The 26,525-nt window shown below is 43.5% G+C and overlaps 1 protein-coding gene across 7 annotated transcripts; it reads left to right on the forward strand.

The window, feature by feature from the left end:
- The first annotated feature begins 8,620 nt into the window (after positions 1 to 8,620).
- On the forward strand, positions 8,621 to 25,013 carry TP53INP1 (tumor protein p53 inducible nuclear protein 1). Of its 7 annotated transcripts, none has more exons than XM_089898893.1 (5): positions 8,621 to 8,862; positions 13,165 to 14,109; positions 15,327 to 15,587; positions 16,169 to 16,529; positions 20,123 to 25,013. In XM_089898893.1, the coding sequence occupies exons 3-5, from the start codon at positions 15,476 to 15,478 to the stop codon at positions 20,370 to 20,372; spliced, it is 723 nt and encodes a 240-aa protein (XP_089755019.1). In that variant the 5' UTR covers positions 8,621 to 8,862; positions 13,165 to 14,109; positions 15,327 to 15,475; the 3' UTR covers positions 20,373 to 25,013. The 7 variants fall into 7 exon arrangements, with proteins under 7 accessions (XP_089755019.1, XP_022440476.1, XP_022440474.1 ...); XM_022584768.2 differs by lacking the exon at positions 13,165 to 14,109 and adding an exon at positions 18,984 to 19,021 and having other exon boundaries at positions 20,123 to 20,232; XM_089898894.1 differs by lacking the exon at positions 8,621 to 8,862 and adding an exon at positions 10,635 to 11,530.
- Positions 25,014 to 26,525: the final 1,512 nt, after the last annotated feature.

Below are 26,525 nucleotides of genomic sequence, written 5' to 3' on the forward strand. Positions count from 1 at the left end.
ACTGGACAATTATACTAATTTTGAAATTATAAATTTCTTAGTTCACAGTTTATGTAGCTGACATGTTCAGCAGACTGTAAATGCCTGGGAAAAGCAAAACTACCCATAAATGGTATGAAGAGATTGAAAAGTTACGACAGTAAGGGACAAAAATAGAAATTGAAACCACAGACGTTCAAAATACACTGTTATCAAAAACAAATGTTTGCAGCAGCCCCAGTGGTTGCTGCTACAGGTGGTTTCCATGAGAGGAAGGAGGACATACGTTGTTTCAAAACAAATACTTTGGAGGATAATGAAATGGAGCATTTAGGGGAAAGGGTTGGTAAGAAGATGTGGAACAAATACAAGGGATTTGGTGTTCTGCCATTTGGATTAAACATACTAAGACCCCATTGTCTGAGTTCCAAGTAGAGTGTCCATCCCTCACTGTAGTAAAACCTGCTCACTCAGTCTATTTATTCCACAGCAGTCACCCAAGTAACAGACACTGAGTGGTTTTCACTGGTGAACTTGGCGAGCTCGTCAGCTACTCACTAGGCCCCAGGGAAGTCATAGTCAGATCTACAGTTGCCTTCAGATAACATTCTCAGGTTAGGAACTGGCCATGACTAAAATAGCAGAGCTCTACCAACACTGGGACCGTGACCTGTCTGCTGAGGTGAAAACCACAGTGTCAAGAAGGAAGTGCTGACAACTCTGTGAATACACTAAAAATCAATGAATGTACAATTTAAATGAGTGGATTTTATGACAGCTGAATTATATCTCAATAAAGCAGTTTAAAAAAAAATGAAGTGTTTGCAGTCAGAGACCCTGTGACACAGAGGCAGTGAGCAACTCAGAGACTGCGTGTCCATGTGTCAGTTAACTTTGTACAAAATGTGAAGCCAAGGTTTATTTACTGATTGATTTAACATCTGGGCTCCAACACACACGTGCTGTGATAAGAGAGCTTATAGAAGCAAAATCACAAAGCCATGTGCTCCTTGGCCTGGTGAAAGAAGGTAGCAATCTGCATGTGAAAAGTTGATGATGTAACCAGCTGAAACCAGTGGTGACCTGGAGCCCAGCTCAGTTCAAATAAATAGGCCAACGCTGGGTCACAGATTCCAAATATTCCACCACTTTTGGAACTGGACTTCCTGGGGGTGTTTCCGTTCACCAATCAGTCACATAGAGCCTCACCTATTTCTCCTCCTTCCCCTTCCGTGGACCCAAGTCTTCCCTCACCCCAGCAGAGCCCTGAGTGCAGTGCTAGTAGGTAGCCAGGACAGCTGTAATTCCATATGTGATCGTGTTTCCTCTGCTTCTTTCCTGGGGAATTATTACAGTTATTGCTGGTATTGAAACAGAGTTGGTGAGACAGTGAGTCTCAGGGTCAAGTTAGTGACCTGGTTACGTTAGTGACCTGACACTTTAACACCTCTTGATCCCATACCTTCTCAGTCTTCTTGGCTGAATAGTCCTTATCCTTCTACCTTCTAAATGTCAGAGGCCCAGCCTGGCTTTAAATGTCGGTCAAAAGCTGACATGTCACACATTTGCATCAGCAGCCCCCAGCTGTCCCTCGAGCTCCAGGCTCAAATACTCAATTGCCTGGAACATTTCTCCTGAATATCCCAAGAGCATTTCAGACTCAACATGTCTGAAACTCCAGGTTCTAATTTCCCATCACATTTAGAATGAACTCCAGGGCTTCCCTGGTGGCGCAGTGGTTGAGAGTCCGCCTGCTGATGCAGGGGACACGGGTTCGTGCCCCGGTCCGGGAAGATCACACATGCCACGGAGTGGCTGGGCCTGTGAGCCATGGCCGCTGAGCCTGCGCGTCCGGAGCCTATGCTCTGCAACAGGAGAGGCCACAACAGTGAGAGGCCCCCGTACCACAAAAAAAAAAAAAAAAAAAAAGAATGAACTCCAAATTTCTCGTCCCTGCTTGCACGTTCCCTCATTACTCTTTGGACCTCATCTCCTTCCGCTGCTCCCTCCCTCACCACCCTCCAGCCACACTGCTGGTCCTCTACGTACAGCTGGGGTGGACTTTACACTTACTGTTGCTTCTGCCTCTCCTACGAGTCACTGGTTAGAGCTTCACAGAGCCTATTTTGTCCTGTACATCACTCAGGGCTTGACTCAAAATTCACCTTCGGGAGAGGATTTTCTTGACCCACTGTCTCAATATCACTCTCCTGAAGGTTGTAGAACTCAATGTTACACTAATAACATTTAATAACATGTTATTAGGTTACACTAATTATATTTTAATAAGCTCATACTATAGTACCCAGCATTATATTAAATGCTTTACATGCATGATCTTATTTAATCTTCAGAACCACCTAATGAGACATTCTTATCATCCCCATTTTATAGGAGAGGAAACTGAGGCTAAGAGAGGTCAAACCCAACATCATATAGTTTGCACTAAGGTCTGATTCCAGAACTGTGCTCTTAACCATTAAATTCAGTTGCTTCTCTCTTTAAATGCTGTTCTTTATTATGGACAATATGGCTTCTAGGAGTTTACTTTCCAGGATTAATTAGTTTCAAATGCACTTGTGTCTGAGGAGGTAAAGTAACTCTGGTGTATCAGTGTGTACTAGGGAAGGGTTTATTTTCCAAACTCTGGTTTTAAACATTCAGATAATACAAAATGCAGGCTTCACAGGGACAAATTCAAACATGGGTTCAGACCACCTCTGTGGTTCTTGCTTATAGACTTATTAAAGAAGATGAGGGTATTTGGCTCTGAACTTTGTTGTTTGGGGGCATTCAAGTTCTCCAAAGCTATTAATGCTTTTAAGCTTAGGTTTTTTCTTTTCAAAAAATCTTATTTCTACAAGGTGATTATAAACAAAATCCTTAAAGTAAAATCCTTAGAAAAAGGTCAATGTGCTGATGAGAACAAACATTATCAAAAACTTTTACGTGTCCCAGGCACTTTCCTGCTTTCACTGTCTCTTACGTAGGTATTATTTCTCCTCTTTTACGATGGAGGAAACTGAGGCACTCAGAAGATAACTAACTATCCCCACTACAGCACAGGAAATCTGTAATTTCCTGTTCCTTCCTTCTTTACCAGACAGCACCTGCCCCAAAGTGGTTTTGCCTTCCCAAGATGCCACACAATTGACTACCTGAGAGCCATTCTGTGACACTTGTTCTTAGGGCTCTGAAATTTAGTTCCATGATATAATGATAAACACAAAAAGTTACTTCTCGGGGACCTATATGCCTTTGTGGAAGTGTGGCCAAAACCCAAAAGACTACACAGGAATTTAAAGTTCTGGGCCAGTCCTCTTCAACTCAGGTAACCATCAGATACCAGATCGTGCTAAATTCTCAGTGACACTGTTTAGTACGAGAACAACGCTGTTCCTTGAGCACAAGGACTCTCTACTTGCAACCTTTGAACTGGCTCTTCTGGCTGCCTGGGCTGCCTCTTCCCTCATGTCCTTCTGTCCTCAGAGAAGCCCGATGACCATCCTACCTCCCCACCAGCCTCTCTCTAATCCTGTATCCAGCTTTGTTTTTCTTCACGGCACTCATTACATTCCATACTTATCAGCTGACTGTATCTCCTCCGTTAGAGGGAAGCTTCCTGAGGGCTGAGACTGTTCACTGCAGTATCTCCAGTGCTTGGCATAGAGTAGGTGCTCATTAAATAATTACTGAATGGGGGCTTCCCTGGTGGCGCAGTGGTTGAGAATCTTCCTGCCAATGCAGGGGACACGGGTTCGAGCCCTGGTCTGGGAAGATCCCACATGCCGCGGAGCAACTGGGCCCGTGAGCCACAGCTGCTGAGCCTGCGCGTCTGGAGCCTGTGCTCCCCAACAAGAGAGGCCGCGACAGTGAGAGGCCCGCGCACTGCAATGAAGAGTGGCCCCCGCTCGCCGCAACTAGAGAAAGCCCTCGCACAGAAACGAAGACCCAACACAGCCAAAAATAAATAAATAAACTAATTAAATTAAATTAAAAAAAATAAGGTGATTAAGAATGTAGGTTCTGGAGTCAGTTACTGAGATCCTTAGCTGAGAGTTCTGGGGAAATTTATTTCATTAAAAAAAAAATTATTATTATTACTGAATGAATGAATGGATGTTGTAAACACAGCGGGCCTGAATGAATGGGTGGGTGATGTTCAGTCTTTATGGGGCTATACTATTCACATCCCCCTTCTGTCTGAGCTACAAAGGGAGAGATATGACTACTCCTTCCAGAGGAGTAAACAGGAAAAGAGACCCCAAAAGAATAGAAATCAAAAGCCCTCCTGCCTCTGATGAGCAAGGTTTTCATGGCCAAAACCATGAAAAACGTGGACATTTAAGAACACGAATTAATCTTGCAAAATGTAATGGATCCTTAAGGTAGTTAATTCCAGCAAAAAGAATAACCCAATAAGCAAGTTTTCCTTAAATAGGCAGACTATGCAGGCAGTGTGCGGCTTACATAAGTAGCAATCTCATTGTCTGCGTCACCCTTTTGAGAAAGGCAGCAAGACACGTTCTGCTCAAGCTGTCCCCATAACAGAGTGATTCATGCTTACAGACCCCACCTGGGGCTGCCTCTGGCACATGCAGGCTGTTGGGCAATGACCCAGAAGTAGCCGTGTGAGTGAAGAGGTAGCTCTAGCAGCAGAAGCTACAAAAGACCTCTGCTCACACACTTCAGATAATGGCTGCCACTGCCCTGGGACTGGTCGTGACTGCCCCACCCAGAGGGTCTCTTCAGCTTCATGGCTCCCTGGGGTGTGTGCTGGCGTATGGAGGGCCATTCTAGATCATAGATCTAGGCCACATCCATGAAGGGATGACTCACCTTCTGCTCTGCTGTAAGGATGAGTTTTAATATAATTTTCAATAACTGGACACTTTTCTGTGCATTCACCTAGAAAATAAAAAGCCTTTAAAGTCAGGACTTTACAGAAACTGGAGAAAGCACACTAGGTCTGGGGAACTGTCGTCAATCACTCACAATCCAGCACATACCACCACAGCTCTTGGGAGCTCTTCTCCCCAAACACTGGCTGCTGAGTGAGGAGGTCCGGCCTCCCTTCTCCTTTCTGGAGCCTCAGCCAGAACACAGACCCTTTTCATTTTAAGGATTTTATTTCTAATCATCATGTGGATACAGGGTTTAAAAAACCGAACCTGCCAGAGTTACAAAGGTTCCAAAGTCTTGAAAAGCTAGGACACAATGGCCCTAGTATCATTTCTGACTTCTTCCTGAGATGGTAACTGGCAGCCCAGTTAGATTTCTGTTGCCTGTTTTTATTTCAGAAAGTGGAGTTCACCAAACCTCTCGCTTTCTTCTGTTCCAGGCTTTCTGGAGACCAAGACAGACCCTTTTTTTCTTTCTCTTATGACAATAGATTTCACTGGAATTCCAAATGATTGTTTTCTCAAAATTCACCCAAAAAAAACCCCCAAGAAACAAAAAAAAAACTTCTGTCTTTCCCAGATACTTGACAACATGCTGGACGGATGGTAGAAGCCCAGCAGACCGTATGTGTTGATGGACGGACTGAAAATTACCTGGGCACACTTCATTTTTGGAGTCTTCTCAGTACAGACTGAACGACTTGTTGCTTTGTTGCTCCAAGGTTGCCCTGAGCAGCCAGCCTATGGGGTTCTCCATCTGCAGCTTGGTAGGAAACAAGGTTCTTCAGCAGCCTTGATGCAACTGGCAGGGTAATGGCCATAGACTCCCTTTGTTAACAGGAGGCAGGAGTATTAGCTGTACTGTTTCTGGATGTTGGCAGAAATGTGGTCCTGCCCTGTGGTTCTTCAGAGCAAAACTTGAGGTTGAATCTCTTTTGTTGGGGTAGATAAGGCAGTGTATTGAGCTCCATGGAAAACAGACAGGAGGACTCTGACAGATGGGGAAAGGGTCACGCCCACAGCAGGGGGTCAGTCTAGAAGTGGGTACTATAGCAACCCACTGAGAATTACCCTGTGGATTAAAGGATGGTTGGATTCACTGGGTCTTCCCCCGCTGAGTCTTTGTCAGTCAACAGACAAGAGGCTGGTTTGCGGCTGTGTGATTTGACAGTTTGGTTGGGTTCAGACAGCTCTGTGCTGTGGAGATGACATTACTCCTGAGTCTCACTGTATGTATGTATGTAAACCAGTGGCACACCAAGGAGAAAGGCAATGGGAGCCACCCACTCTACATGCAGTCAACAAGCAGTGAATTTCTGTGTGTGTGCGTGTGTGCCTGTATGTGTGTATAGAATATAAAAACAATTAAAAAACTGACTAAAATTCAGTTTGCTTTTTATTATTTTCATGCTCCAACAGTTCCAAACAATGTACATTGATAAAATACTCCTCCCTCAGAAGCAGACTTCTCCCACGCCCCCTCCTCCCACCCTTGGTATAACACTGGGCTAAACAAGCACCAGGTGGGACGATTATAAATCAGCAAGAGAGTAAACAGAAAGCAAATGACTCCTGAGATAAGATAAAAAAATTATCCCCAAAACTCTGCTTTGTGAAGTTTACAGAAGGTTGATCTGTATGCTATGGGCCTTTCTCTTGTTTAGCTTTGTGTTTTGGTGTCCTATTGCTGCTTTTAAACCACCCCCACCCCCAACATTTAGTGCCTTAAAACAACAATCATTTATCTGCTCACAATTCTGCAGTTTTGGCGGGGCTCAGCGAGGATGGCTCATCTCTGTTCCATGTGGTGTCTGCTGGGCTTGAACCTTCCTGGAGGGCTTTTTCACTCACAAGTCTGGTACCTCAGCTGAGACAGGCTGAACATCTAGGGGCTAGTCAGGCATCTCTCTCTTTCCACGTGGTCCCTCCACATAGCTTGGACTTCCTCACAACATGGTGGGCTCTTCTTATGTGGTGGCTGGCTTTCCCCAGACTGCAAAGCAGAAGCTTTCAGGCTTGCTTAATGTCTGGTCTTGGGAGACCTCAAACATTATTTCTGCCACATTCTATAGGTCAAAGCAGTTACAGGGCCAGCCCAGATTCAACGGGAAGAAAAAATAGACTTCACTTCATGATGGTGATATTGTTGTGACCATCTTTGGAATCATCTACCTCACATTGTTTTCTCTGTCATAACAAGGCATTGTACGCTTTCACATTGTCTTTAATGGTGATAAATTTTATCAAGTTGGAAAAAGGTAGGTCTCAATGTGACCTCTTAAAAATTAGATCCTTAAAATTATCATCATGCCTGGGTTCTGAATGGGAAGATGGTCTCTTCACGAATTGCTAAGAAGAAACAAGAGACTATGGGGCTCCTAATGTAGCAGTGACATTTGAGAGAAAATACTAGGATTAGCCAAAACCTAAAATCCAAGTTAAACGTTTGGTCTACTTTCTGAGAAAAAGTCAAATGGCCCCCGAATTTTGGTTATTACTTCTGGGTATCAGACAATCCCCCGCACTTTGATTTACACCCTTTAAAACCAGTATTGTTGGAAGCAGACTGACCACAGAATACTTGTGAGGGCCAGAATGTGAGAGTCAAATAGTTTCAGATACTTAATGTATGATACACCTGTTGAGGGTCGCTATAAATTTCACCCTAGGTTAGAGAACCACATCTCAGTCCATACAAGATCCATCTAAGAGTGGAGACACATCAAAATGACTCCCTTGCCTTTGCCAGACAGTGAATCCATCTATACGGGTACAGAGTTCTGGTTTGGAAAGTATTTTCAAGCCCACTATCTTACTTTCCTCTCAATATAAATAACCCGGTGAGCAGGTAGGCAGTCGTGTGAATGCCCACAGTTTGTACTGCGTAAACAGCAGAATAGAGGTCATGGGCTCCCTAGGTCACAGGAGAGCCTGGATGCAGTCGCTCTCCTAACTCTTCTTCCTCCAGGATGCTCCTCGTCTTCCAGAGCAAAGGGCCTCTGGGCTCCTGACGTCTCTGCCTTCAGGTCTGGTCTGATGGCCTCTTCTGCCTCGCCGGCCTGTGGGTTGAATCCTGAGCTTGTAGGCGAGTTCAGTCAGCTCCCAGTGTCAGTTACCACAGCGAGGTGGGGCCTGGCTCCTGGTCTTAAAAAGGAGGTTGGGTGGGCGGCATCCCTGTATCTGGAGCCCAGACTTTCTCTCCTAAGAAGACCAAGAAGTTAAGTGGGCCTGCGTCACAGTCTTTGGCCTCCATCACCCTCCTCAATGCCCTTAATTTTCCTCTCAGAGCATAAAACACTTTGTGTCCCTTTACGCCCCAAACGCTCGGCCCCTCACTTGGCCAAAGGGACAGCTGGGGCCGGGGCTCTTCCTCTTCCCTTCCAGTTCCAGTTCATCCTCACACTCCAGCGGGTTCCCATTTTTGTTCGCCCCCAGCCCCTCCTCTCCTCTCTCCCAGGCGCCCCAGTACCAGCTCCCACCCCCACCCCCTCTACCCGCCCCCCCTTCCGCTCGCCCCTCTTCTATCCCCTCGGCGCCCGGGCTTTGTTGCCCGGGCTTGTTTCTAACTCGAGAGCGTCGCCCGGCTCGGCGCCAGGTCACGTGCGTTAGTGGCAACCTCTAGCAGGGCGGCCCCGGGGCCCCCGCGCCGCCGATTGGTGGGCCGGACCTGGCGCGGCCCCGGGGCGGGGCGGGGCGGGGTGGGGCGGGGCTGCCCGGCGGGCGGGCCCGACGGGCGGGCGCAGCGGCCGATCAGCTGTTCCGAAGCTGCACAACAACAAAAGGAGCGAGACGGGCCGGCGGCGGCCAGTGGCGCGGCCACAAGAGGGCTGGACCGGCCCCGCGCCCCGAGCCCCGCGCCCGCCGTCCGGGAGCCGCAGCTACCTCAGCCGCCCCGCGCCGCCAGCGCACCGGTTCCCGCCGGTCCCCGCCAAGCCGGGCACCCGCTGCCTTCGCCGCCCGTCCGGCTGCTGGTCGGGCCCACGTAAGTCAGTGCGCTCCCGGCCTCCGCTGCCTCCGCTCGCCACCGCGGGCCGGCCGCCCACCCGCTCGGCAGACCCTCGTTGGTCCCAGGGTGAGGGCGGAGGCGGCGCCCGGACACGGGCCGGCCAAGCCCCGGCGAGGGGCGGCGGTTGGGTGTTCGGTTTCTGCCTCCTCCCCAGAGTGTGGCCTGTTTTCTTGGCCGCGGCGGGACCTCCTCCTCTCTCTCCTCCTCCTCACTCCCCTCCACTCCTCCTCCTGCCCTCCGCCGTTGGACTGCAGCTGCCCGCTGAGGACTCGGCGTCGGAGCCCCCGGCTCCGGAGGAGCGAGCGCGGCCGCCGCCCCGGGACGCATCCCCCCCCAGGCCCGCGGCGCCGCCGCTGCTCCTCCCGCAGCCCTCCCAGCGCAGGGTCGCGCTCGGCAGCGCAGCGGCTCAGTTACCCGGCGACCGGCGCCTGCCGAGTGTCCGCCTGTCCGTTGCATGTTCCTTGACCCTGCTCGATCTTCCACATCACTATTTGAGGTTGCACGTGTGGAAAGAGCAGTTTCCCTGCCCATCACAATTAAAACCCTCATCGTTTTGATCACTCGCGCTGATTGGGTGCTTCTCATGTGCCATATACTATGTGAGGACTTTACATGCGTTATCTCAAATTGATTCCCACAGTAACCCTCTGAAGTAGGCTGTATTACGCATAGGAAACCTGAGGGCCCAGAGAGATTGAGTAACTTACTCAAGACCACACAGACAGTTAAACGGAATTGGTTTTTCTCTGTAAAAAGTTGCAGATGAATTTTACTTAGGGATTCCTTGTTTTTATTGTATTTCCTAATTACACCTGCTCATTATCTTCTATGTTAATTCCAGTTAGAGTAGATTTAGGAAGAGCTCCCCTCCCCCCCTTCCATCATTCGGAAAAGAACCTTTTCTGAATACAAAGTAGTTTTGGGAAAGGGGAATGGAAAGCGACCCATGGGATCATTGAACAGAGGTAATAATGAGGTGCCCCAAGATCTTGAAATCACTTGCTTGGTAATTGAAATATATATTTCATTGCAGATGTGAAAAGCATTAGGAAGCTTTTGCTTTTAAGTCACAGCCACTGTAATCCTGAATTGGCAGCATAATTTTCAAAGGCTCCTGCCTGGAACCAGGACCTTACTAATTTCTATGACTAAGGTCTCGTTTGTTTTTCCATCCTGTCTTTTGTTCTTTTTTGTGAATGCTCCATCGCTTGCTCATAGCTCTCTTGGGAATGGTCCCACTTTCAAAATTTAAGGTTAACAGGCTGTGAATTACCACTTACTGCTGTCTTTGTCCGCTGTCATTCAGTCTTCAGAGGCAACCTGGTGGATCCCGGGGAGAATAACCCACTTGCAGCCAGTTGAATAGGCTGGGTAGAGTGGAACAAGCAAAGACAACTTTCTTGGCCTGGTTTTAATGCAGTTTAAAATTTATTTAGAATCTCTCGAATCAGCATGTTTATTTTTCTAAACTAGTGAGAGAACGATCATTTTGAGGCTGCTTTTTGATGACGATGTGTTAATTTAGCCACTTGATATTTCAAAACTGTCAAGAAGCCACAAGTGTACACATAGTTAGAAGTTAAATCATCAGAGTATTTTTTGTTGTTTTTTTTTTTTAATTTAAAATGTTTTGGAGCCGCCTACTGGCAGCCAAAAGCAACAGAAAAGTGCTGTTCTCTGAAGTTCGTAGAGCCAGAGTTGAGGCTGGAAGGAGCCTGAGAGATCCTGTGCTGGGGTGGGGGTGGGGGGCAGGGGGGAGCAAGGCCCTTGGGACCAGACACACGCTCTAATGCTGGCCCTAGCGCTGACCAGCTCTGTCGCTTTTGAGCAAGTTACTTAATTTCTGAGCCTCAGTTTCCTTATTAGTCAAATGGGACAAATAAGTACCTCAAGTCTGTCACATAATAAGCATACAGTAAATTGTAACTCTAATTTTTTTTTTTTTTTTTTTTTTTCCGTATGCGGACCTCTCACTGCTGTGGCCGCTCCCGTTGCGTAGCAACAGGCTCCGGACGCACAGGCCCAGCGGCCATGGCCCACGGGCCCAGCCGCTCCGCGGCACGCGGGACCCTCCCGGACCGGGGCACGAACCCCCGTCCCCCGCATCAGCAGGCGGACTCCCAACCACTGCGCCACCAGGGAAGCCCTCTAATTATTATATAAACATTTTGTCGATAAAGACACTCAGACCCAAGGATGCTAAGTGACTTGCTCACAGTCATACAACTGGTTTGAAGTGAACTTGTGGTTTTTACTAAGTGCCTGCTGTATGCCTGCTTTTAAGTGATACATACTTAATCCTCACAATGGCACTACCCTGAGAAAACTGAGGCACCGAGAAGTTACTATATATCCTAAGTACACACAGGTTCCGGGGAGCCGAGTCAAGATTCCAAACAAAGCAGGCCAACTCCCGAGCCATGCGGCCTCTAGGTTGGTTGCTTGTCTCAAAAATGAGAAAATAAATCACACGAACAAGCTCTTCCAGACTAGTAACTCCTTTTCTGAGTTCTCAAACTAGAATGCTGTACCCCATAAATATTAAACTCAGCCATCTTTCTCTGCCCACAGAGCATTTCTACTCATGAAATATGAAAACATTGATGATTAAAAAAAAAAGAAAACATTGATGATAAAATGTTAGGTAATAAAGCGGGATACAAAATTGTGCGTGCATTAGCTTACAATTGTGATAAAAAAAACTGTGTAGAAGAAAATGTACAGTATGTTAACAATGATTGCAACAAAGCATGGGATAATAACTAGTTTCCTTATTTACTTTCCAAACTTTCTAAATGTGGTTTGGTTCATTTTAGAATGAAAAAGACATTTTTTAAAAGGGAGGGAATGGAGGTATTTTGAGCCAAGCAGAAGAGGGACAAAGCTGCCTTCTTGAAATGCTGGGGACCAGACACTTTGTCTCTTTTCTCCACTGGGGTGAGACTGCCAGGCTTGCAGGTGCCCCAGAGAACAGCAGCGCCACCTAACCTAGCCTTCATTCCTCTACCTCTTTCCTAAATTGCAGAGCTGTATTTGTAAATTTGTCCTCTTAGGACACTTGCTTTCTCTGGAATTTTTCACTTTAGTTTTATCATTGTCCTAGAGTTGTGAATATGAAAAAGTCAGTGGTATGTGGTGAGGAGTGAAGTCTGAAGTTCTGCTGTGCCTTTCAGCTCCACATAGAACCAGCCCCATGGAGAGCCTCCATTCCTGGGTGGGAGCCAAGGTCAAGAGTAGCAGTGCCTTGGTAGGGACAGTCTCTGGGTCATTGAGAGGATAGGCCATCAAGACATTAGAAAGATTTTTCTAAAACAGTATTGTCCAATAAAAATATATATGCATGTTTAAATTTTTAAGTAGCCACATTAAAAAGGGGCAAAGAAATAGGTGAAGTTAATTTAATTTATATATTTTATTTAACCTAATATATCCCAAATTAAATAAGATTAAAAATTTAGTTTCTCAGTCACACTAGTCACATTTTAAATGTTCATTCACCTAATATTCCTGGCAGCCACCTCACTGAACAATTTTAGTATATTGGGGTCTCTCCAACAGCTCCTGGTGCTTTGTGACAGCTATAGAAAGCAGGGCCAAAGGAACTTTGCAAAGTTAGACCAACCTCACTTCAGGAAACCGAAAGATTGACTTGTGCCATCCCATGGAAAGCTCCTCCAGAGACACCTTTCCTGTGGCAGAGCTGCATGTGTTCCAGGCAAAACCTGGCTTCCATGTTATGATTTTGGAGGGGCAGCCAGAGGGTGCAGTTTGCAGTTGGGATCTTGCAGCTGCCCAACCACAGCGGCCCCAGCATGTTTTCTGCCTTGTAGCTGCCACTTAAGTGGCCTGGGCCCCAGTGACTTACCTCATGTGGCATCACATTTTGGGGGATAAGGGCTCACTCAAGACGAGCAAGGTTTTCCTGTGGGGTGCTCCCTCCCCACCCAGCAGCTCTCACTGGTGCAGGGGCTGAGTCCAGCCCTGTACTCTGGAGAATTGGCATTATTCTCCCAACCGGGTCAGCAGACACAGAATTGTAGTTGGGGCCAATACATGCCTCCATAATTTAAGAGAAATGGGGAAAAGATTTTGAAAATATTTTTTCCCTCCTAGCATATATGCTCGAAACCTTTATTTACACATCAGCCCATCAGCTCATCGGCTTTTTACACATGGGATAGGTCATCTTTTGGGATATGTCAGGCCAATTACACAGCCCGCTTTTCTTCTAAATTCTCTTACATGGCACATAAATCTGACTTTGTGTTCCCGTACTAGAGCTCCAGACTCCTGGCCATGTTGCTTCCCGGAAGGGTTTCAGGAAGACTGGTTATGCAAGTGATACTTCCTGTTTACCTGCTTTTCATAATGAATGGCTGAGGATGACAGATTGTGACCACAGACGTATTCCAATGCCGTCTGTGCACACATCTGTAGTACTGCATGTGGGCAGTAGCCTGCAGTGTGCACATGAAGAACTGAACCGGGAGCCTCGTCAGCTACAGAGTCGAGCTACATTTACAGCTAAAGATGATTGTCCTGCAAGTGAAATGTCAAGAGTCCGAAGTTAGGGATTCGAGACTGACACTCCCTGGATGGTCTCACCCACTCTTATGGTTCCTGTCATCCCCTCTGTGTTGATAACTCTCAAATCTGTGCCCCCAGCAGACACCACGCTCTTGGACTGCAGAGTCCTGTACTCAGCTGCCTTCCAGACATCCCCGGTGTGGGATTTGCAGATTTCCACAATTCCGTGTGTCCAGAGTGCACAGCCTGTACCTCTGCAGTGTTTCTCTTCCACTGAACTATCCCACCATCCCCCCAGTTGGTCAGGCCAAAAACCTGGGGCATCCTTGACTTTTCCCTCCCCTTCACTTCTGGCTTACAATGTCCTGCAGGATCTGGTCCCTGCTTAGCCCCCGAGCCCGCTCTCAGGACCGTCCACCTGGATCTTGAGCCACACAGAAGGTGCCACATTCTCACTTAATCTGCACATTTTCACAGTGTTCTTTCTCCTTCCTCCGTTCTTGAGCTTCTGAGCCATTCACGACTGAAGTCATTGATTTCAGGTGTCCTTGCCTGACCTCTGCCTGTGTGGATTTGAGGAGCACCGGTATTTCTCCTCACGTGGCACTCATCATGCCGGGTTGTTGCACTTGCCATGGGAGGGCCTTGTCTACTGCTGCCTCCGCTGCACTGAGCGCTCGGCCTGACCCGTAATAGGTGCTCAGCAAATATTTGTGACTAATAGTTGACATTGACTGAGAATCTTGTACCAAGTGCCTTGCTAAGTAGGTTGCCTGCACTATCTCATTTGACAAGAGTAGGATCTGGGAGACTGTCTAGGAGTGGTGATTGGCAAAGTCTGGAGAGACACCAGTTGGCTTCAACCAGGGTGAGAGTGGTAGAGAGAAGTAGGTGGATTCGAGCCAAGTGTGCAGCTAGAGTCAACAGGACTTGCTGGGAGTTTGGATGAGGGGTAGAGTGCGGGGGTAAGGATCAAAAGGAGTCGAGGGTAAGGGCTAGGCTTTTGGCCTGAATAACTGCTGGATGCTGCTGCCTCTCCTTCCTGAGTAGGGGGTGAAGGGCAAGTGTGCCTGAGTATGTTTGTAGGGGAAAATTAAAAGATCTCTTTGCTATTTTGGGGGTTTGATACGCCCATCGGGTAGGCAGGCAGAAATGGATATATAAATCTGGAACTCTGGAAGAAGATCAGATGAGGCTGGAGTTCCTCATTTAGAACTCACGGGAACTCCATGAGGTAGAACCATTGCCTCCTGAAATAGTGACTTCCTTACTCTTAGGGCATAAGCCACAGAGCCAGCATTTGAACCCGGGCACAGTGGTCGTTTCCAGTTCTAGTTGCTGGTCACCTGAGTTTTCTACAGCGTGCTTTCTCCATGCCAGCTGCAGGAATTGTTTTGAAGGTCAAAGTACTTACAGATTTTAAATGTAATTAGGTGTGCTTGACGATCGTATGCAAAAACAGAGCGGAGAACAGGTGCCAGGGAAAGGTGAGGGCCTGGCGTGATAGTGGTCACTCACTGGTCTCTACTGCAGGCTTCATTTGGCAGCTTCTGGCCAGTTGACCATGAATACCTAGTCTTTGCTCTACTTACAGAAAAGTAGTATTTCAGTTGACATACGTTGTTCAGATTTATCCCTTATTATGAAAATAGCACAGATGTGAAAAAGAACCAACCCCTTCTATTGCACATTTTGAGATATTTACAGGTTGTGTTTGAGTACTCGATTCATAATGTTTGTAAAAAAGAGATATTGCACATCTTGTGTTTGAAAGAAGGGAAGAGCCGTAGCCGTAGGCTAAGGCATGTGCTTTTTTCTAAGGGTGGGGATATGTGTGTGTATTTTAAAATCACATACACGTGTTACATAAACGTGCTGATTTGAAATAACCTTCTTTTTCTGTTTTATTTTAGGGATAATGACTCTTCTTGCTTCTCGCCTAAGTTGAATAAGCAACTTGTGCACTTTAATCCCCTGTCAGTGCCATCAGGCTGACAGAAGACCGGTTTTTGAAATCTCAGCTATAAAGACATCCAGCCAAAGTCTCAGTCTTGCCTTAACAATGTTTCAGAGACTGAATAAAATGTTTGTGGGTGAAGTCAATACTTCTTCCAACCAAGAACCAGAATTTAGTGAGAAAGAAGATGATGAATGGATCCTTGTTGACTTCATAGGTAAGGGCGTTCTTCGCCGTTAATCATCACAGCAAAAGTGGAAACTCTTGCCTCTAGTTTTTGCATAAGTAAGCCAGTAACTCTGAAGGTTTTTAAGCCTTAAAAGTAAATAAACAAGAATTTGTCTAAAAAATTTGCAGGAAGCATTCTGTGCCAGATCATCAGTCAGGGAAATTGTTTGATGTCAGACTGCAGTTTTGCAGCTCTTACACCCTGATCAAATCAGAGGCACTTTAATAGAAAATCCTCATACTAGACAAGCAGTAACCCATTTGGCGCATTATGTGTTTACTCAGCAGAATAGAAACAGTCTTAAAAACTGTTCCTGCAAAACCAACATAATCCATCCCATACAGTGATACACACCCCCCCGACACACACACACGCACACACATACTAGGTGCTGAGAAATTATAATCATTATGAGTGAATATGAATGGTTTTGTTTCTGACCTAAGTAAAGGGAGGAATGTGAGCATCAGCTAACAGCATCATCTCTTCTTTTTCTGTGCTCTGATGTGATATCAATGTGATACTCCTATCCCGTGGGACTTCAACGACGTGTGTGGACTACGATCTAGACACTTGCACTGGTTTCTCAGCAGCAGAAGACGAGGAAGAAGAAGACATCAGTGAAGAGTCACCTACCGAGCACCCTTCAGTCTTTTCCTGTTTACCCGCGTCTCTTGAGTGCTTAACTGATACAAGTGATTCCTGCTTCCTCCAGTTTGAGTCCTGTCCGATGGAGGAGAGCTGGTTTATCACCCCTCCCCCGTGTTTTACTGCAGGTGGATTAACCACCATCAAGGTGGAGACCAGTCCTATGGAAGACCTTCTCATCGAACACCCCAGCATGTCTGTCTATGCTGTGCATAACCCCTGCCCCAGCCTCAGTGAGGCCCACTGTGGGACTGAGGAATTTCATAACCCAAGCAGTCCCAGGTACGTTGCTCTCTCCACAGACAGTCTGTTTAGTATGCATTTTATTTATTTCTACTACAGTTCAAAGCTGAGTTTTTAGAAGATGCAAAGCAATCTTAGAGAGATTCATGAAAGTCTATGCCTAGTGCACAAGGCAGTTGATGGTATGAAAAAACTTATTCCTTTTAGATTTTCAAAAAAGTGAGTTATAGCATGGCCCCAGTCACGTAATGGAGAGCTGTGTCATTTATAAAATCATGCTACTGAATGGAAGGAAAAGACTGGCCTTTCTGCTCAGTATCTTAGAGTATAACTCTGGCACTTTATAGACTGGATTATTTGGGGCATCAAATCCGACAAGAATAGTATATCTTAAAATAAATCTCTTATGATCTTCCAAGTAGTCCTAACTAGGTCACGTCAAATGGCGCTGAACCTTAAAACCTGAGGAATCTCAAGCATGAAGTAAAACGGCAGATTTACCAGAACATTTTGCTCGGAGGGTTGTTATCTGCCTTACGGAGGAAAGATTTCATACCCAAACCATGTTTTGCTGTTACATGGGTGTCCCAAGTGGTCTGAAAGGCTCTGCTCGAATGGCAGATAGGTTGAGGGCCTGGAAAGGTTCAGGGAGGGTGCCTGGTCAGTGATGTGTTCCAAAACAAACTCACAGTCTGTGGCCTTCATTCAGAGACTATACTCAAGATCGCTCCCACCCACTAAAATAAAACCCATGGCCACGTTAATTAGCTCAAAGTCCAGCTAGTCCGTGATGCATGTTAGTGGAAGGTTTCCTATGGTAATAAAGTATTTGCAGGATGCTGGTACTGACTTAGTTCCCTTAGTACCTGTCAAGGGAACAGGTGAATTGTGGTTCATGCTGTCATCCAAAAGGCCTCTTTTGGGATTGTCCAGCCTCCAACTCTACTAACTAGACCACTGTATATATCTTCTATTTCCTGTTTGCCAAATATAAACAAAAGCCCAGGCAGCTCCTTAATTTGTTAACTTTACCGGAGTTTGCTGCACTGTCAAGTCTCAATATTGTAGATGATCTTGAATGAGGATAAACATACACTTGTACCAAATTGAAAAACAATTTGCTTATATAGTTAACCCAGGCTTTATACTGGGTAAGATCTTTGATGGGAAATGTTACTTTAACTGGCACTGTATTCCACACTATAAATTTATCAAGAGGTTAATGTTTCAGGCATTCCAACAAAAGTTTAAAATATAATTTTTTGGAGGTGGTATTGATTTAATTGCTTTACAGTTGATGCAAATTAATTTCTTCAGTTCTTAGAAATTCTTTCCACCCTGATTTTGATCTCATCTTTGAGGAATTCCACTTGAGAATTTACCATGATTAATAGCCCCTCTAAATTAGTAACATTTGTATATTTACGTTTCAGTATTTTGTTTTAATTGTGTGTGTATACATATACGTATTCAGCAGCTTTGTGGACAACTTATTATAGAAGCAGTACATAGGCACTACAGAAAATTAGAAAATGCAAAAAAATTTTAAATGACGTTCTCACTGCCAAGAGATGAACACTGTTAAGACTCTAGGTCATATCCTTCCAGATTGTTTTTTCTGAATGTGCCCATGCACAGGTACATACACCATTTTAACCTAAATGGCATCAAGCTGTATGTACTGTTTTATAATCTGCTTCCTTAGGCAATGATCTCTACCTTTTTTTCCAGTAAAATTTTACTTCGTCAACTACACAGACCATTCTCAGATTTGCCCGCTAGAGTCCAGAATATTTCATCTAGTTTGTCCAAACCAGCATCCAGTTCAGGACCTTGCACTGCATCTGGTTATGTGTTTGCAGTTTTGATGCAGTGAGAATGTTCATTTTTTTGTATCTTGTTTGTTACTGTATCTTGTTATATGTTTCGATATAACACATAGGGTAGTTAAACATAAAGGATCAAATGAACACAATTTTATATGAATTCTTTTTGAACATAAGAAAGTACTGCAAATTATTATAGTTTTATAATAATTAATTTTTTTAACATCTTTATATTTGGATTTGAAATTCTTATAAGAAAGGCCCACTAAATCAAGATAGAAATAAGATGTCACCAAAATTAGGAGGATGGCTCTGTAGTAAATATTTGTATTTTCTGAGCAAGAAATAAATCATATATCTTTCAAAAGTTAGATTGTTTCCATCCTGTCTATCCTTGAAGAGATTACCATAAAGCACATAAAAGTAAGGTGCTTCATAATTAAAGATGGGCTTCAGAGTATGTACTTTATTGCATTTTAGCCTTTATAAATATTGTTTGTGAAGGTTTATGTGCTATCATAATCTTGAATTAAGTAATACATGTGCCTTTAATGACCCATAGTAAACCAGTTATAATAAAGAAAAGTTGACCACATACTAATAGTAAAATTAAATAGCATTTTAAACCTTACTAGTGATTTAATAGTTCACCATTTAACATTTGTAGGGCCAGGAAAAGCTGCTTATAAGACTCACTGGCACAGAGTAAGTATATTCCCTTTGAGACCGTGTGATATGTGTATCAGTCTGAGCAGGGAGGCGAAGGACTCAAGGCACCCACCTTTTAGAAACCACTGTCTTTATTTTCACTGCTCTCTATTAGTTTCTTAATGTGACCTGCTTTAATTCTACCATTTAATAAAAACAATATATTAAAAGATCATTGTGTTTTCCTCTAGTGGTTATAGGCAGAATATATAACTGCCTTTCCTGTGTAAAATAACCCTTAAAAATCTTGAAGTTCTTCATTATGTGTAAATATAGTTTAGATCTATTGATTAGCTTTTAATATAGAAAACCTATAATAATTATGTGCTTTGTAGCCATATTTTAAGATTGTGTTCTCCCTAAGGGTTTTTATGACATTGCTATGCAAATGCCATTACAAAATGTGCCCTGTTGTGATATAAATTTAAAACTTAGGATTGTTTTCTGTAATAAGCAGGTAGCTTCTTACTGAGAATTTTAAATGAGTAGAATTTCCTTATGCATGTTTCTAGTAAATACAGATTTAAAGCTTGTTACCTAGAACATTTTACTTAACAGACAGAAAACATCTGTGAAGGTGCTATTGGCGCAGTGCATCAGTATCAACCCTGCCTCATAACCATGGTCTTCGGAGTGTGGCCTATGTTGGAACATTGGTTGAGTCAGTTAGTAATTGTGCCCTTAACCTCTCTGAGCCTGAGTTTTCGGATCAGTAAAACCTGGGAGTTAATACAGTTTCCTTTTAAGGTTGCAGTGAGAATTAAAACACGTTAGTTCCCCTCCTAGGAAGCTTATATAAATGCGTTTGGTGTATAACTGAGATTCACTCAAAGTGTAAAGCATTTTTAAAAAAGTACAGCCCACTTAATTAACCACCTGTGGATTCTATGGCGTATTTCGATTGAAAGTTGGCTTCTCCAACTTTCAATCAGTCAGTGGTCACTGACTGATATAAGCTTGTCTGTCAGCCATGAGACACTAAGCTCTCATTCAACCATAAACAAATTAGTGTCGCAAATTGAGTTGCCAGGTAGCTTTTTCAGTCTCATTAATAACATACTCTGTTGCTTAATACATCCCCATTTTTTTCTGTTTCAGAGTGGAAGCTCAGAATGAAATGGGGCAGCACATTCATTGCTATGTTGCAGCTCTCGCTGCTCATACAGCTTTTCTGGAGCAACCCAAGAGCTTTCGCCCTTCCCAGTGGATAAAAGAACACAGTGAAAGACAGTCTCTGAACAGAAATAGCCTTCGTCGCCAAAATCTTACCAGGGATTGCCACTCTCGGCAAATCAAGCACAATGGCTGGGCTGTCCATCAGCCCTGCCCACGTCAGTACAATTACTAAGAATTTCAAGTGTGTTTGGTTGGTTTCTCTTGGCTTGTGCATATGTGTGTGCATGTGTGTGTATGGACGATGAGTATGCTGTCTCTTTACAGACAACTGATGACCAGTCACACAGTTTTATCGGTATGCGTAGACACTATCTTGAAGACCAGATTTACATGCTGTGTATCACGTAATGCCTTGCTCTTAACATTTACTTTTTTGTAAATCTTTTCAGAATATTTTTGGAAACATATCAATACAGTTACAGTGTTTAGTGTTTGAGAATGTCTTTAAATCTATTACGGTGTACACAAGTTAGCAATTCAAAGAGATTTCTTCCCAAGTACGAGAATAGGCACCTTTCAATTTCATTTTATTTGGTATTAATCAATCTTTTGAGTAAGCAGAAATTTATTCTCAGGGTCAGCCGTACACTTTATTGACCAGTACTTGATAATCTTTTCTGTATATAGCGAATACATTTTTACACACTAACATGAGCATTAACAAGTGATGTGGTTGCCGCAGATAATAATGGAATTATGGCTGAACTTTCTTTTGGAAGAAAACTTGATATATTTCTGTGTTGTATGGGTTTTTTATTTCCCAGATTAGCCATACAGTTCATTTTGGAATTCAGGTACATTAAGTGTTAGCGAACAGTACATTCAGTGATTCCGATGTGACTGTGTGACATGGTACAGACATTACAGGCATCGTGGGACAACAGCACTCGTCTCACGTGCAGAGGGATTAAATTAGACCTGTGAAATTATATTTGAAAAAATGTGTGTCCATAACTAACCCATTGGTCTACTGTTTAAGTTGCTTGGATTCTTTCCTGCCAGCTCTGGCTACTCGCCACCTCACATCAGCTGTAAATTCAGAAGTACTTGTCCGAGCACTTGAGTGACTTCCTATTTATATGTGCCCAAGGGAAGAGAGAGGCTTTATATTTCTGATGCAGTGATAGATCCTCTGCCACGGAGACTGTCCTGCCGAGTGGCAAGCAAGGGTGAAGGGGATCCCTGGTGACATCTCTTCATAGCATCTAAATGAAGGGTGACAGGTTGGCTTCCTTGAGTTTTCATATTTTTGTTTTAACTCGGGCTTCGGGCAAAATCTTTAACCACTTTGGCCTCTGTTTCCTCCACCAGTGGGGGAGCAGTGGTACGTACCGCCCTCACAGTTGTTGGGAGGACTGTGTACTGACTTGAAGTGGGACTGCCGAGAACTGATCCTTGCGTGAATTTCCAGGGGCCTCTCTGCCGAGACTGGTGATGGGGGTGGGGCTGCGGCTGCGGCAACTCCTCTGCCACAGCTGCTCCTCAGAGGCGATGTTAATGAAGCCGGGGCGGGGCTTCTTTCACACAGAGGCCAGTTCACTCGGCGCAGAGGAAATCGATTTCCTTACCTCTGGCCACTCACTTTTATTTTTTAGCAGCTGTTAATGGGTTTCGCTGAGCCATCTGCACTCTCACCAGCTCCCTCTGAAATTAAGTTCAACGTATTTACAATCCAAAGCACATTCTACATAGACAGAGCAGTACTATCACCTTCATAATCAAATAGCTTATTTTTCCATCTCCTCTGCAACCCTAATTAAATAAGTACACCGCTATACGGTGTTGTCAAGGGCAAAAGCAGCATATAGTTATGTGAAGTGTTAGTATATTCTTCAGTAACCCTGTAGCAGTTGGATGCAGGGAACCATGGGAGATTTTTTTTGAGCGGAGAGCTGTGCTCTTTTCTGACTAGACTGGGGTATGTGGAGTCGGGAGAGGTTCAAATAGCTTAGTGAGATGGTGGTGGTAGGTCGTTCGTCCACTGGCTGTGCCGAAGGGCCAGGAATGTCTCTTTAGAACAAGAGTCTAGATCCCCCTTCCCTCCTTAGTCCCCTTCCATTTCAGCTACCCCTTTATTTATTTGTTTTCTAATAAGAGGCCAAGTCTGTAAACTTTTGTCAAACTGAGCTAGAAGTTATTTTGCTACTACTTGTGTTTACCAGAGTTGGGAGATAAGGTAGAGTTTTCATGGAGGTGTGTATGTTTTCTACCGTGACTGTTAAAGGGCCGTATGTTGCTAACTTGAGCATAGATGTAAGCCTCTGAATACATGGGGGTCTCTTTTTTCATATATTAAATGCAAGTTGTTAGTACCTCACGAGTTAAAGAAGTTCAGCCATGAGAATTTGTTTGGCAGCATGAACAGATTTGTATATAAAACTGCAATGGTCTTTTTTTTTTACTATTATTTTTTCAGATTTCCTAATACCTTAAATACATTTACATCTCTGTCAGTTACTGACTTTTTGTTTGCCTTATTTGGGCCAAGTTTTTTTATGCTTTGTACCTGGAAAACAAATGATTTCAGTCTTTGCGATGTTTTTTCAGTGTAAGGGTTACCACACACCATCCGTGATATCATACTGTCGTTTCTGTATCAGTACCTAAGGTTTCTGTCTAAAATTGGCACATGTAAGCATTAAAGAAAGTGGTTATATAATGCAGTTGAAGTTCTTGGTCATTGGGTGTTTGTTAGGGATCTACTATGTGCGAGACATTAAGACCAATAATAACAGAGTGATGTTGACTGTTTTCTTTGAAACATGGCTGAAATGCAGCTTATTATAAGTTTATTATTTTTGCTATTGTAAATATTAGTGGTTTACAATGTGCTTTAGTGCATATTCCTTAAACATGTAAGCAGTGAGAAATAAGACCCCTTTGAATTTAGTGCTCTGTTTCTAAACTGATAATATAGGATGTTACTTGGAAAAAGTCTGGAATATGTGGTGCACACAGCAGTGTTTCATGAATTTCTTAGTTTTTATAATGCACCATGTTTCTCAAAGTTTGCGTTTTTTGTTAATAAAACATTTTAGAATGTATATCCTATGTTTATTACTTTTTCTTCTTCACTTAGTTTGATTATGCACTGCACCGTAAGTTGAAGATTAACCACCCGTTATTTATCTTCTGTGGCAATTTATAATATATGTTTGGGTGGGTGGGGAATTTTTGGCAGAAGGTGCAAAGTGATTGGATTTTTTACTTACTGTTCCAGGGAGCTTTTTTAACATTCATTTCCTGTGCATGTTTTCAGTTCCCATGCAAACTGTTCCTGTTTACATACCTTCCATGTTGTATCAGTACTTTGATTCTGGTGAGATGACAGTTTACTTAAAACTTGAGAGAGGGCCATTCAGCATTGCCTAATGTTTTTACTTCTCAAATTTGTGTAGTACACTGGTTTGTAATCTCTATGTCTTCCTTGAATCTGGGTGTCTTTGCTATTTCTCTTCCTCCTCAAGGAAATACATTGTCTTATATACTCTTTAAGAAAAGAGAGCAAAGAAGGGTATCTTTCTTATTCTCATTTTCTTTGAGTTGGAAACAAACAAACAAAAAAACTGAAGGACTCCAACTAGAAGATAGACATTTAAATTTAAATAGCTTAGTGGAGAAAGTTTAAGAGTTTCCAAGTATTAGTTTTTGTTTTTAGAATCAGTTAAGAGACTGCTCCTTGTACTGGAGATACTAGCATATGTTTGTAATGTTACCTTAAAATTATCTTTTTATTTTATAAGTCCCATACATACTGGTTAAATTCTTTAAAAAGTTGGGCTACTATCATGGATACGTTCACTGCCATCGGCCCTGTTGATTATTATAAATGGCATCCTTATCTACTTAATGCTTAAAGTTTTATATAAAATGCTTTATTTAGAAAACATATAGTGGTGTCAGCCTTGCCATGTACCAATTTCACTTGAAATGTGACACCAGTTACAGTGGTTTGGGGTGGAGAAAGAGGTCCTGGAAAGCATACAGATAAGGATATCTTTTCCTATTTGCAACAGTATCCTTTATGTGGGACGAGAAGTTACTGTTCCAAGGAAGGCAGCTTAAGTGGATATTCTTTTGTGTGTCACTGAGAATTTTCCTTAAAACATTTTTTTAAATTGTGTCATTGTTAAATGCCCAATTTTGCTCAGTATTTGCCTGAAGTTTTAGTATTTGTTTTCTAGGAGGGCTTCTAAAAACCAAACCAGTACTTGGGGAGGTTGGATGTGTGTGTTTCCAGGCTTGCTGTGTATGAGTGGTTTTGCTTGCGTTTTGGTTGTGTTTTCCTCCAGAGGTGTGGAACCTTAATCAGTAATTGTGTGTGTGTTTTTTAAGTGGCTTTGGATTTTTGTTTTTGTTTGTTTTTTTCTCAAGTAAAATTGTGAACACATTTGCTTTTCAAGGGCAGGGCATCAGTTCTAGAGACTGAAGAGTATTTGTAGGTTGTACCATGTGCCTTCTGGATGTGTTTCTGGACACAGTTTTTTTTCGACAACTTGAAAACTCAAAAGGGACATTTGATTAGGTTATATACTGTACATCAATCTATGCACAAATGGCAGCTTGTTTTCTTGAGCCACTGTCTAAATATTGTTTTTCTGTTTTTATAGAAGGTTTTTATACTGATTAGTTCATAGATTGTCAGTTTTCTACACAGACTAAACCATACAGCACTTTGCCAAAAATAAGTGTAGCATTGCTTAAACATTGTGTACTAACACCAGATCTTTGTGATTGGGTTCAGTGGTGTATTTTGCACTACCTGGCGTTATGGTTTTTAATCCGTCAGTAAATAAAATGTGCTTTAACTTCACGTTTGTCAGATTCTCTTATTTTTGTCTTTATGGTCATTAGTCTTAAAACCACATACAACTTACTTAAAGTACTTGCTTTTTAGTTTTACTTGTCCGAAAGATATATTTAATATGCACTTTAAATACTTTATTTAAACTAATTTTTATTGGAGTATATTTGATTTACAGTGTTGTGTTAGTTCCTGCTGTACAGCACTTAAAATATTTTTTTAAACTTGCATAAACTAGCATATTAACATTTTTCATCTAAAATGAATAATCATTTACGTGAACATGAATTTCAGGATGACCCGCAGCCAGAGCCTTTTCCCTCCAGCCAATCTGTATTAAAAAACAAATATAGAGGGGCTTCCCTGGTGGCGCAGTGGTTGAGAGTCCGCCTGCCGATGCAGGGGACACGGGTTCGTGCCCCGGTCCGGGAAGATCCCACATGCCGCGGAGCGGCTGGGCCCGTGAGCCATGGCCGCTGAGCCTGCGTGTCTGGAGCCTGTGCTCCGCAGCGGGAGAGGCCACAGCAGTGAGAGGCCCACGTACCGCAAAAAAAAAAAAACAAATATAGAATTTAATACACTGGTTCTTAGCCTTTTTAAAGCAAGCTTGGTGAATTCTTAATAGCTCCTCTCTCCTCTTCCAGATAAATGCAGACACAATCTTACATAAACATTTCAGGACAATATGGACATCCCTGAGGTCCACTGATACCCCCTATTGTGGCACTGTAGTGTTTTTTGGTTTTTTTGTTTGTTTGATTGTTTTTGCCACACCACTCGGCTTGTGGGATCTTAGTTCCTCGACTAGGGATTGAGCCTGGGCCGGGACAGTGAAAGCGCCGAGTCCTAACCACTGGACAGCCAGGGGATTCCTGTGGCACTGTAGTTTAAATAGGCCAGTAAACATTCAGAATACTTGAATAGGAAGCACAGAGAATAACTCCTATATTAATGGATCCTTGGGGAAGATAAGCATTCTAGAACTATAGCTTATTATTTCAAGACATTTTTATCATCTCTTGAGACTCTCAGCTGAGATGAAAAGATTGGAGGCAGGGGTGAAGAAGAGGGGTCACTCCAAAGATGAAAATAAGGTCATGAAAGTTGTCTTGGGATGGAGCAGCTTGAAATGAAAGAGCCTAACCTGGAGTGGCAGGTGAATGGTTGTTGCTGAGAAGAGTGTTTAAAAAGGTCCACTTACAAGGTGGCTGGAATGTCAAAGGAATCTATTAGCAGCTCCATCACATCTCAAGGGCAATGACTGCGTGGAATCTAACGTAGATGAGTCAGAAGCAAAGGTGGCTTGTGAGGGATGGGTATGTCAGGGTTTCACAGTTTGACCTATGGCCTAAGATTATCTGCTCCTTTGTTTGAATCTGTACTGACCAGAAGAATATTCACTGTCTGTAAAATGTAAAATATTAGGAACCACCAGATGTTTACACACAGGAGAATAGTTGAAAATACTGTGTGGTTCATTGCACAATGGAGGTCAATGCACATCAATTAAAAAAAAAAAAA

This window comes from Delphinapterus leucas, chromosome 17, assembly GCF_059928025.1.
Source record: "Delphinapterus leucas isolate spDelLeu-1000000601 "Yukka" chromosome 17, BTC_Dleu_Yukka2, whole genome shotgun sequence".
NCBI classification, from domain to species: Eukaryota; Metazoa; Chordata; class Mammalia; order Artiodactyla; family Monodontidae; genus Delphinapterus; species Delphinapterus leucas.